At 45.7% G+C, this 13,792-nt stretch overlaps 1 protein-coding gene across 1 annotated transcript in view; it reads left to right on the top strand.

The window, feature by feature from the left end:
- Window positions 1-13,792, top strand: part of LOC124796141 (carboxypeptidase B-like) — a 170,723-nt gene that overhangs the window by 29,968 nt on the left and 126,963 nt on the right. The window contains exon 2 of the mRNA XM_047260233.1: window positions 7,686-7,789. Within this exon, the coding sequence (XP_047116189.1) occupies window positions 7,686-7,789 (104 nt within the window). The remainder of the gene's footprint in view (window positions 1-7,685; window positions 7,790-13,792) is intronic.

A 13,792-nucleotide genomic window follows, 5' to 3' on the forward strand; every position in this document is an offset into this window, starting at 1 on the left:
AACGGACCGCGGCCGATTTAAAGGCTACCACCTAGCAAGTGTGGTGTCTGGCGGTGACACCACATTCCTCCCACGCAAATCGGCGGACAGTTGTGGTATAAAGCCTCCGCCCGCCGTGGGGAGGACCCCACGTTGACGTATGCGACGAGGTGGGGAGCCTAACAACAGGCGAGGCTGTGCCACCCGCGCCCTGCCATTCGGACCGCGGGAAGCTAGAGAACGCCTGAAACCTACTCCAGGGTGCACGCCAACATGTGGTGTTTGCGCCGTAGAGAGACAGGAGGGGCCAAAGGGTCGACCTCAATTAGGCCGGGGCACCCGACCGAAGACGACATATGATCCGGAGTGGGCAAAAGTCCCATTTCGGAGGACAGCTGGTCACAGGAAGCGATCGGCGGCGCGTGACCCAGGGAGGCGCCCGACGGCTGTAGCCACACGTCCACTGCGGGCGTCGCTTGCGGGAGAACAGGCGGCGGCGGCGGCGGCGGCGGCTGTGGCGGCGCGTCACCATGGGGCAAAATGGAAGGCAGCGTCGGTAACACCTGGGGCTGAGGCGAGCCAGTAGATGGGCCCTGGGGCGCTGACCGGACGGCACCGTGCTGAAAGCAGGCGGCGAGCGGCAGATCCCGTGCGACGACAGAGGCGCAGCTGTTGGAGATGCCGGCGCACCTCACCAGAGACCCCAAAACCAGATACATAGCGCGTCCGAGGCAGCAATGAATGCTCCCTTCGAGCCAACGCCGTGAACCTCGACAGTGGCGGTAGTAGACAACGTCGCCTGGGGAAAAGCAGGTATCTGCCGCTGCACAGGAACCTGATGCGGCGGACGTAGCAAAGACATCAAGGTGTGATGATGGCGACCGTGGAGCAACTCAGCCGGCGAGCGACCATCTCGGGGCTGAGAGCGATACGAGGAGAAAAAGAGCAATAACGCGTCCTCCCGAGAATGCGACTCTTTCAACCTCAACATCTGTGACTTGAAAGTCCTGACCAATCATTCAGCGGCACAGTTTGACTGTGGCGAAAACGGCGCGGACGTCAGATGTTGAGTACCACTGGCCTTGCAGAATGACAAATTCTGCGGACATGAATTGTAGGCCATTGTAGGAAACAATTGTCTCTGGAAGTCGTTCAATGCAAAAGATAGCAGATAACGCTTGGATGGTGGCAGATGATGTCGTGGAAGACATCCGGACAACAAAAGGAAAATTACTGAATGGATCTATCACAACTAAAAATCGAGCATTCCAGAATGGACCAGCAAAATCGATGTGTAAGCGTTGCCAAGGGAAAGTGGCATTTGGCCATGCAAAGAACTTCCGTGTCGGTGCTGACTGTTGTTCGGCACACACCATGCAAGAAGAGCACATATTCGTAATCGCGGCATCGATTCCGAACCAAGTACAGTGCTGACGAGCAAGTTGTTTCGTTCTCACTATACCCCAATGTCCTTGGTGGAGAAGCTTTAAGACAGACGACTGTAACGAACGTCGGACCACGACCCTGGACTGATCATTATCAGAACGCAAAAGCAAAACACAACTCGAACAAAAAGTCTCTCCCCGTGAGCAAAAAATCGGCCAAATAACGCGTCCCCGATCAGTGACTTTGACAAGAGCCATTGCGTAGCAACAAAATGCAGAACGGTAGCAAGGACAGGGTCGGCAGTTGTGGCTGCAGCTAGACGACGAAAATCAGTCGGAAACGATTCGACCACGTCATCAGTTTCCGAATCAATGAACATGCAAGCAAGTTCGGAGGAATCGAATGCCCTATCCTCAGCAAAGGCAAACGGGACAACGCATCGGCGTTTCCGTGCTTAGCAGTGGACCGATACAGGATATCGTAGCGGTACTGTGAGAGGAAATTAGACCAGCGAATGAATTTCTGCGCTGTACGTGGAGGTACAGGTGATTATAGTAAAGTGACGACCATACAAGAAGTCATGAAACTTTGTAACACCGAATACGAGAGCCAATGCTTCTTTCTCGATCTGTGAATAATTACGTTGCGCAGACGAGAGCAATTTGGGCGCAAAGGCAATAGGGCGATCGAGCGAGCCATCTTTGTGCGCAAGCACAGCATCGATCCCGAAATCCGATGCATCCACCATCAACAAAAGGGGCTTCTGGGGATCGAATGGCGCAAGGCAAATATTGGAAAGCAACGCCGATTTCAACTGGCGAAAGGCGCATTCGCATTCCGTCGTCCAGACGAACGGAACACCTTAATAGCGTAAGCGATGAAGCGGAGCTGATATGGAAGAGGCATGCGGCACATATCTGTGATAATAATTGATTTTTCCCAGCACACTCTGTAGCTGCTGCAAATTCTGCGGTGAAGGCAAGTCTCGTTTGGCACGGAGGTGCGTGGGACTGGGATGTATGCCTTGGGCATTGAGTACATGGCCCAGGTATGGCAAGTCACGAGCAAAAAACACACATTTGTCCTTCCGTAAGCGAAGACCATTTTGTCGTAAGACCTCCTTCCAGAGAACACAATATCCACCAGATAGTTTTCTGCAGTAGGGACCGACGCAAAAACAGTTTGTAGATATTGCTAAAACAATGCAGGGGCAGATGCACACCCGAATGGCAGTCGTTTGAATTAATACAAACCAAGATGCGTGTTAACCACAAAAACGCGCTGGGGTTCTTCTTCCACCGGTATTTGCAAGTACGCATCTGCTAGGTCCAACTTCGAAAAATATTTGCCCGGGCACAGTTTGTCAAAAACATCTTCCGGGAGGGTTAAAGGAAAAGTGGCAGTCACTACTTGTGGATTCACTGATGCCTTGAAGTCCACACAAAGTCCCAATGTTCCTGAAGGTTTTTGCAAAATTACTAAGGGTGATACCCAGAGTGAAGCCTGCACATGTTCAATTACCCCCTGTGATTCCAAACCATGTATTGTTTTTGCAGCCTCATCACACAGTGCGTGGGGAACATTGCGCGCTCTGAAAAATTTTGGTCGTGCGTTTACTTTCAGTTCCAAATGTGCTTTATAGTTCTTAGCGCAACCGAGGTCTGGTGCAAAACTGTCTGCAAATTCTTCACATAGACGATAAACACTGTCTGAAGGCACAGTGTGGTTCACTTATAGGACCTGATTTACTATAGACAAGTTAAACAACTGAAATGAATCGAAACCAAACAAGTTCACTGCAGAAGAAGAACGAAGGACGTAAAACGACACAAATTTTGTTTGTCCTTTGTATGTTGCAAGAAGGCTCCACTGTCCTAACACAGGGATCCCTTGACCTGAATAGCTAGTTAACTTAACATTTGCAGCACGCAACGGAGGTGTGCCCAGCAGTTTGTACGTGTCTTGATTTATCAGTAAAACTGGTGCTCCAGTATCGAGCCAGAATGGTATCACTTTGCCGTTAATGTCCAAGTCTACAAAAAGTTTATTGACCTGCTGATGACAAGAGCGACTGTCTCGTGCAACGTGAACCGACGAAGGTACAAAATCACTTGCGACTTGATGGGAGTTCCGTCGATGTCGACGCACACTATTTGTGGGACAAACACAGTCACTGTTAGAGAGAGTGGCACTGGGCAGAGCGGAATGAACGACATGAATTTCCATGGGCGAAGTTTCGCGAGCCTGAGTATCCTAGGTTCCATTCCGATTCCGGCGTGAAGCAAAGGGCCTGGAATGGTTTTGGGTCTCCGATCTGAGCTTTTTCTAGCAAACACTCTGAACATGTCGTTTTTTATTACAGTAAAAGCAAATAGCTTGGCATGACAGGGAATTCTCACGCGAATGTTTAGTAGCGCACCGCAGGCATGATTTAAGCACTGCATTTGCTTGCCGGCGTGGCACATGTGGCTGCGAGCCTGGTGGCAGCGGCGCGGCCAGGCGCGAGGGTTGTTTATTGCTCCTTGCAGCTCGCCTGGCGGGCTGGTTAGCCTGACACATGGCTGCCGAAGTTTCAAATGATTGCTGAACAAAGTCCAGTGTGTCCAGCAGATCCAATATGTCCATCACTTGTTGAAGGGAGGGACTAACTAGCTTCAGAATCTGTTCCCTTATACGAACATCAGAAACATTCTGTGCAATTGCATCACGTACCATAGTATCTGAACATGGAAGTCCACATTGACACTCAAAAGCACAATCCCTAGTAAGGCCTTGCAAGGTTGCAACCCACTCCCCATTAGTCTGACCTGCCGTACGTTTTGTACAAAAGAAGGTATACCATTTCGCAACTACATTGACATTGTTTGAAATATGCATCTAATGCAGACAAAATTTGCTTGTAGGACAGAGTTGCTACATCGTGTCTGGCAAATAACTTGACTATCACACGGAAGGTTTGCACACTGACAGACGACAAAAGAAAAGGTTGCTGCCTGTTACCTTGAACTCTTTAGGCGGCGAGATGGAATCCAAATTGGCGTGACCACTCAGTCCAGCTCTCCAGTGCAGCATCAAAAGTTCGGAAGGTCGGTGCAACTGCATGTTATGGCTGCATTAGTGGTGGAGCGACGGCTGCCGCATAGTTTTGCATTGCATGTTGACCCTGGACGAACTGTCCAAGGGCATCCAGTAATGCCTGTGTCTGCTGATTCTGTAAGCGATAAAATTCGGACAGTACATCTGAAGACTGTGGCGAAGCCATGACACAATGAAATCAGGGCAGTATAGATAAGAACACCGTTGTTACACTCGCCGCCAACGTTGTGTTGGCAGAAGAGCCAACACTGTGTTACTAGTGGGGGCCGAAATGCACGCGTTTTAGCTCACGAAGGCTGGCGTGAGGAGGGAAGAACTATACTGACGTGAGGTCTGGAACATGACAAGGAATTAGGATTTCAGAAAACGGACGTAATTAGTTTGATACTTAACTTTAATCCATTAGTGATGAACGTTGCTCTTGACGGTACACGATTCACAATATTATCGGTTCAGAATACATTCTTGAAGAATATGGCGCCTTGCTAGGTCGTAGCAAATGACGTAGCTGAAGGCTATGCTAAACTGTCGTCTCGGCAAATGAGAGCGTATGTAGACAGTGAACCATCGCTAGCAAAGTCGGCTGTCCAACTGGGGCGAGTGCTAGGGAGTCTCTCTAGACTAGACCTGCCGTGTGGCAGCGCTCGGTCTGCAATCACTGATAGTGGCGACACGCGAGTCCGACATATACTAACGGACCGCGGCCGATTTAAAGGCTACCACCTAGAAAGTGTGGTGTCTGGCGGTGACACCACACTTGGGTAACGGAGGAAATATTGAATTTAATTGATGAGATGAGGAAATATGAAAATGCAGTAAATGAAGCAGGCAAATAGGAATACAAACGTCTAAAAATGAGATCGACAGGAAGTGCAAAATGGCTAAGCAGCGATGGCTACAGGACAAATGTAAGGATGTAGAGGCTTATCTCACTAGGGGTAAGGTAGATGCTGCCTACAGGAAAATTAAAGAGACCTTTGGAGAAAAGAGAACCACTTGTATGAATATCAAGAGCTCAGATGAAAACCTAGTTCTAAGCAAAGAAGGGAAACCAGAAAGGTGGAAGGAAAATATAGAGGGTCTATACAGGGGCGATGTACTTGAAGACAATATTATGGAAATGGAAGAGGATGTAGGTGAAGATGAAATGGGAGATACAATACTGCGTGAAGAGTTTGACAGAGCACTGAAAGACCTGAATCGAAAGAAGGCCCTGGGAATAGACAACATTCCAATAGAACTACTGATGGGAGAGGCAGTCCTGACAAAACTCTACCATCAGGTGAGCAAGATGTATGAAACAGGCGAAATACCCTCAGAATTCATGAAGAATATAATTATTCCAATTCCAAAGAAAGCAGGTGCTCACAGATGTGAAAATTACCGAACAATCAGTTTAATAAGTCACAGATGCAAAATGCTAACGCGAATTCTTTACAGACGAATGAAAAACCTGGTGGAAGCCGACCTCGGGAAAGATCAGTTTGGATTCTGTAGAAATATTGGAACAAGTGAGGCAATACTGACACTACGACTTATCTTAGAAGCTAGAGTAAGGAAAGATAAACGTACATTTCTAACATTTGTAGACTCAGAGAAAGCTTTTGACAATGTTGACTGGAATACTTTCTTTCAAATTCTGAAGGTGGCAGGGGTAAAATACAGGGAGCGAAAGGCTATTTAGAATTTGTACAGAAAGCAGATGACAGTTACAAGAGTCGAGGGACATGAAAGGGAAGCAGTGGTTGGGAAGGGAGTGAGACAGGTTTGTAGCCTCTCCCCGGTGCTATTTGTATATTGAGCAAGCAGTGAAGGAAACGAAACACAGATTCGGAGTAGGTATTAAAACCCATGGAGAAGAAATAAAAACTTTGAGGTTAGCCGATGACATTGTAATTCTGTCAGAGACAGCAAAGGACTAGAAAGAGCAGTTGAACGGAATGGACAGTGTCTTGAAAAGAGGATATAAGACGAACATCAGCAAAAGGAAAACAAGGATAATGGAATGTAGTCAAATTAAGTCGGGTGATGGTGAGGGAATTAGATTAGGAAATGAGACACTTAAAGTAGCAAAGGAGTTTTGCTATTTGGGGAGCAAATTAACTGATGATGGTCGAAGTAGAGAGGATATAAAATGTAAACAGGCAATGGCAAGGAAACCTTTTCTGAAGAAGAGAAATTTGTTAACATCGAGTATAGATGTAAGTGTCAGGAAGTCGTTTCTGAAAGTATTTGTATGGAGCGTAGCCATGTATGGAAGTGAAACATGGACGATAACTTGTTTGGACAAGATGAGAATAGAAGCTTTCGAAATGTGGTGCTACAGAAGAATGCTGAAGATTAGATGGGTAGATCATATAACCAATGAGGAGATATTGAATTGGATTGGGGAGAAGTTTGTGGCACAACTTGACTAGAAGAAGGGATGGGTTGGCAGGACATGTTCTGAGGCATGAAGGGATCACCAATTTAGCATTGGAGGGAAGCGTAGAGGGTAAAAATCGTAGAGGGAGACCAAGAGATGAATACACTAAACAGATTCAGAAGGATGTAGGTTGCAGTAGGTACTGGGAGATGAAGAAGCTTGCACAGAATGGAGTAGCATGGAGAGCTGCATCTAACCAGTGTCTGGACTGAAGACCACAGCAACAACAACACCAGCCGCTCCTTCAGGCCCCTGTGGGCGTGTCGACCCCGCTCTTATGACAACGTCAGCGTCTGGACAGCGTCCGCTCGACTCCCTCGCACCCGTCGGCATAACCCTTTGAAGATCGGCCAAAACCCGCCTGTCAGCGTACCACCAGGGGGACGAGAGACGCTGCGTTGGAAGTCCGCTTGTGAAGGAATAGCAACTTTCCGCCTCATGCAATTAGAGAGGAAAATATTCGTATCTTCTGTGTTCTCAATACAAGCCTTGTAATGATCATACTCAGCTATACTTCCCCAAATCGAATTACTCAGAGTAAGATATAAATATGAGAGGGGGCAAGTCACTGTGTGCATTGTAAAGGCATGCCAGTTCTCAAAGGAAAGTGCGCATCGCGCTGCAGAGTCGTGTCTTTTCACACGTGCTATACACGTCTCAGTCAGCGCTTAGCCTAAAGGTCGTTGTCTGAAGTCGAATACACGACTGGCGGAAGATTTAGGAGCGTGGCGCCTTGCTTCTGCATTGCGCGCTCCTCCTGATAGGGCCGACTATAAATACCGTCAACTGTCGCCAACAGCGCCAGAGAAACGTACAGCAGACTGCGATGCGCTGTTCCGGACTGCGCTTCCTGCCGCTGGCGGCGCTGCTGGCATCGGCAGCGGCCGCCTTCTCCTACCGGGGGTGAGTCTCGTGTTGTTACTAGACGCTTAAGTCGTCGGCATACGGACTGTGCATCCGAACGTTGAGCGTTGAGCTACCAAGTTTCTGACGTCATAGGGTGGAATAGCACGTTCGGGAATCTTTCTGAAGGTGCAGAGCAATATCTGGCATGTCAGATATTCTGAGCGTGCGTCTGAGCGTTGACTAATGAGATGGCACAATGCCACCTACGTACAGGCGCGCTGTCTCTCTTCAGTACAGAGTTCTGAGGCGTCATATTGGCATTCATTTCAAGCCTATATGTATGTATGCCGTTTCTGGGCACCAGAAAATTGTGAATAACTGTTAGTTGTGTGATTCGTTCCAATAAAATAATGAGAAACATCGTATTCATGGCAAAAGAATTATTGTAACTTGCGTATTATGGGAGTAGGCTATTTGAAGGCAGCGACACACTGAAGATCCACCCAAAACGCATTGTTTTTGGTATAATTTGTTATAATTTCAATTAGTAACATAATTATCTATGGTTAACGTTTTTATCAAGGAGTAAAACAATATGATTAAGTATAAGAAGCGTGTTGTTGGTTTAGCGTAATGAGTATTTGCTGGGGCGGTGGTTCGCGTCTCAACACTTCCAATTTTTTTTCCTTAACATTCGCGTTTTTTTTAGGTTCTGACACTTTATTAATAGTTTAATATAAGTATACGCTATAATATTTGATGTTATGTAAATATAAGTTCACCTTTCTTGAGGGGTGACTTTGTTCGATTGGCTTAATCTACAGGACAGCTTGCGCTACTTGTATAAAGATATTTTGCTCCTTTTTCTTTTACGTTTCGTAATTCACATATTGCAAAGATTCTGGTACTGGGTAGAAACAGTGATCAAGTAGGACTGACCGTGGGGTTTTACTAAAATGTGGGAGCCTCGCGGCATCAGCCGAGCGGTCTCAGGCACTACAATCATGGACTGTGCGGCTGGTCCTGGCTGAGGTTAGGGTCCTCCCTCAGGCATGGGTGTGCGTGTTTGTCCTTAGGATAATTTAGGTTAAGTAGTGTGTAAGCTTAGGGACTGATGACCTTAGTAGTTAAGTTCCATAAGATTTCACACACACTTGAACATTTTTTAAAAATGTGGAAATGATGAAATAATGTTTATCTTATGCAGAGAAGTATTCCAAATCTGTACCGCACTGTTTGTAATGGAACTTTTATAAGCCTATGTCCTTATTGATTGGACATGGTACTTTCCTTTTCGTGGACGATGGAGGAAATGTGCGTTCTAATGAAGCTAACGTGGAAATTTTTCGCGCGTCCGTTGAGTAAACAGTGTGATTTATGAACTAGAAACATACCTCAACTGGCCGCTGGAGTGCGCTACGATCGTGTACATCACGTTGGGACCCACGTACCGTATACACAAGTTGCATCGTTCCTGAGCGTTCAGCAGCACGTTGAACTTGGCACGCTCAACGTTAACGTTCGACAATACGGTCGGTGTGCCGACGGCTTTACTGGGAGGTGGCGACAGTGTCAGCGTGTGTAGACTAGAAAGGTATGCCATTCCGGAAGTTACGCCCTAATTTGTCACAGACGCGTTACATCACTTGGCAGCCAGCGCTCGCGCAGTCGCGCAAGGCTGATGGGATTCTCACACAGTAAAACAATTTCTTCGCGTCTCTTCATTCGATTTTGTGTATCTCATTGGTGGTGTTAAAGGTGGACAAAAAGAATTAGTACTTGGAATATTCGAAAGGATATTTTTAACCTGCAAAAGCAGTCACCACAACATTTTTCAATACCCAAAGTTAATAGCAGATGAATGCCACTAATCCTTCCAGCTTAAGAACTGAATGTTTTACAGTTTTTTAAAAACTACTTTAGTTAAGACATTTCGAGAATATAGAGATGACAAATATTACCATCTGATGTTGATACAGAAAATTTGACTCGGTTGCTGAAGACGACGCAGTCCAGAGAGCATTTCTTTTCGTCAAAACCCTCTTCATTGCATCTCATTTGGCTCTGTTACACAAAAAACTGATGCGGATGAAAGTTCTCGTTCTTAGGTACAAGTCAACGACTTTCTATTCGATCGTGTGAAATACTGATTGTACTAGTGCTGCTAATAATTCTATCATGCGTTTGCAAAGCGAAATATTTGTCCCTTGAAAAGATGCAAAAATAATCTCTAGATCTCATATTGCAGCAAACTATGCGGACGATGGAGGAAGAAGCCTATCTTAGGAAAGGACGCTTATCCAATGTTATTAAGCTGTTAACTTTACACCGACAAGGCATTTTGCTACTTTAATGAAATGTCGGTGCTCTTGTACTTCAATGTGGTGTATCCCTCCAAGTACTTTAAAGCATCTTGGGTAACGTCTTCACTGGAGCTCACTGCAACTCTAAGATCGCAACCTGCAAGTAAATCTTCTTGACCCGAAATATCGTTATGTGACAAGTCAGCTACTTTGTTAACACTCACTAGAAATAAAATTCTTGAATTCCCCCAATGTTCCTTTTGTAGGATTTTAATATTTGTTTTCTGCAGTAGAAACACCAAGGGACAAACGTATACTCGTCGCATTGCCACCAAGTATTAGAATGGGTACTCTTCTATTCACATCGAAGTGCGTGGGATGATTTTAAAATGCACCAAACCAACGAATCCTGGAACAGAAATTTTCGAGGGAATCTTCATTCAGTCTGGCAGTTCTTCCAGCATTCTTTTCACATCCCTGAAAAGTTCAAAACATGAATTTATTGATGTAACAAATCCTTTTTAAAACAGTAGGAGACTTACTTTTCTGTAGTCTCGTATTCGAGCTAATTTCCAAAGGCCTCTTCAGCGAATTTTCTTGGCTTCTGACGTTGAAGCCATAACCACATCTCAGAGGTGCTTTCTAATCTTCTGTGTACCTACAGTTCAACACATCGAAAACATCGTTTATGAGTTCGATGAAGCTTCCTTCGTGTCTTTATGGAGTACGCCTCACAGCTTGGGCAGTGTGACATGAAAATAGGTGTGCAGTCATTCTGACGTTTTGACGTGCGCGTCGTCGGCTCACATTCGTGTGAACTTACAATATGTGCCGGCCGGGGTGGCCGAGCGGTTCTAGGCGCTACAGTCTGGAACCGCGTGACCGCTACGGTCGCAGGTTCAAATCCTGCCTCAGTCATGGATGTGTGTGATGTCCTTAGGTTAGTTAGGTTTAAGTAGTTCTAGGGGACTAATGACCTCAGAAGTTGAGTCCCATAGTTCTCAGAGCCATTTGAACCATTTTTGAACCTTACAATATGTGATAGATGATTGAAAGATAACTTGTTTGGTGCCGCAGAAGATCTATTGCAGTCTTAGGAAATACCGTACCATTAGGCAGGCCAACGGCTTTACCGCAGTGGTAACACCAGTTCCCGTCAGTTCACCAAAGTTAAGCGCCATCAGACTTTGCTAGCACTTGGATGGGTGACCGTCCGGTCTGCCGAGCGCTGTTGGCAAGCGAGGTGCATTCAGCCCTTTATAGGCAAACTGAGGCGCTACTTGACTGAGAAGTAGCGGCTGCGGTCTTGTAAACTGACATACGGCCGGGAGAGCGGTGTGCTGACCATATGCTTCTCTGTAACCGCATCCAGAGACGCCTGTGAACTGAAGATCACACGCGGCCGGTTAGTAACGTTGGGCTTTCATGGCCTGATCGGAGGGAGGGTTTTTTTTATGTTGTGAGACTTAACTGCTAAGGTCATCAGTCCCTAAGCTTCCACACTACTTAACCTAAATTATCCTAAGGACAAACACACACACCCATGCCTGAGGGAGGACTCGAACCTCTGTCGGGATCAGCCGCACAGCCCATGGCTGCAGCGCCTTTAGACCGCTCGGCGAATCCCGCGCGGCGGACCGTCCTGTGAAAGGCAGTTATTCAGGCTTCAAACAGGTGGTCACATTATTGTAACTGGACAGTGTATATTCTCTGTTTGTCACTGACCAGTATGTGGTGGAGGTACACCTTACCAACATCAGAGCTTCTGCGTTACTCCATTCATGCACTGTTTCTCTGTTATTTATTTATTTATTTACACGTCAAGTTCCGTAGGATTAAATTAAGGAGCAAACCTCCAAGGTCATGGAACGTGCCAGTACATGAAATTACAACATAAAAGTCATAATAGATAAAAATAAAATGTTTATGAACCCGAAAAATTCGATTCATAAGTTTAAGTAATCGCAATCAACAACAAAAGAAGAACCGGCTTAATTTTACAAGGAACTCCTCGACGTGAGCCATGAGGAAACTCTTCAGCCTCGTTTTGAAAGCTCGTTGATTACTACTAAGATTTTTGAATTCGAGTGGTCATCATCATCATCATCATCATCATCATCATCATCATTTAAGACTGATTATTCCTTTCAGCGTTCAGTCTGGAGCATAGCCCCCCTCATAAAATTCCTCCATGATCCCCTATTCAGCGCTAACATTGGTGCCTCTTCTGATGTTAAACCTATTACTTCAAAATCACTCTTAACCGAATCCTGGTACCTTCTCCTTGATCTGCCCCGACACCTCCTACCCTCTACTGCTGGACCCATGAGTCTCTTGGGTAACCTTGTTTCTCCCATGCGTGTAACATGACCCCACAATCTAAGCCTGTTCGCCCTGACTGCTACAGCTATTAGAGTTCATTCCCAGTTTTTCTTTGATTTCATTGTGGACACCCTCCTGCCATTGTTCCCACCTACTGGTACCTGCAATCATCCTAGCTACTTTCATATCCGTAACCTCAACCTTATTGATAAGGTAACCTGAATCCAACCAGCTCTCGCTCCCATACAACAAAGTTGGTCGAAATATTGGATGGTGCACACATAACTTAGTCTTGGTACTGACTTCCTTCTTGCAGAAGAGAGTAGATCGTAGCTGAGCGCTCACTGCATTAGCTTTGCTACACCTCGCTTCCAGTTCTTTCACTATGTTGCCATCCTTTGAGAATATGCATCCTAAGTACTTGAAACCGTCCACCTGTTCTAACTTTGTTCCTCCTATTTGGCACTCAATCCGTTTACATCTCTTTCCCACTGACATTACTTTTGTTTTGGAGATGTTAATCTTCATACCATAGTCCTTACATTTCTGATCTAGCTCTGAAATATTTCTTTGCAAACTTTCAATCGAATCTGCCATCACAACTAAGTCATTCGCATATGCGAGACTGCTTATTTTGTGTTCACGTATCTTAATCTCACCCAGCCAGTCTATTGTTTTCAACATATGATCCATAAATAATATGAACAACAGCGGAAACAGGTTGCAGCCTTGTCTTACCCTGAAACTACTCTGAACCATGAACTAAATTTACCGTCAACTCTAACTGCTGCCTGACTATCTATGTAAAGACCTTTAATTGCTTAAAAAAGCTTGCCTCCTATTCCATAGTCTCGTAGAACAGACAATAACTTCCTCCTAGGAGCCCGGTCATATGCCTCTTCTAGATCTATAAAGCATAGATACAATTCCCTGTTCCACTCATAACACTTCTCCATTATTTACCACAAGCTAAAGATCTGGTCCTGACAACCTCTAAGAGGCCTAAACCCACACTGATTTTCATCCAATTGGTCCTCACCTAATACTCGCTCTTTCCTTTCAACGATACCTGAGAAGATTTTACCCACAACACTGATTAAAGAGATACCTCTGTAGTTGTTACAATCTTTTCTGTTTCCATGTATAAAGATTGGTGTGATTACTGCTTTCGTCCAGTCTGATGGAACCTGTACCGACTCCCACGCCATTTGAGTTATCCTGTGTAGTCATTTAAGACCTGACATTCCACTGTATTTGATGAGTTCCAACTTAATTTCATCCACCCCAGCCGCTTTATTGCACTGCAATCTATTGACCATTTTCTCCACTTCCTCAAATGTGATCCGATTTCCATCATCATTCCTATCCCATTGTATATTGAAATCTGAAACATTACTAATCGTATTTTCACCTACATTGAGCAACTCTTCAAAAT

Source organism: Schistocerca piceifrons, chromosome 4 (assembly GCF_021461385.2).
Source record: "Schistocerca piceifrons isolate TAMUIC-IGC-003096 chromosome 4, iqSchPice1.1, whole genome shotgun sequence".
Taxonomy (NCBI): Eukaryota; Metazoa; Arthropoda; class Insecta; order Orthoptera; family Acrididae; genus Schistocerca; species Schistocerca piceifrons.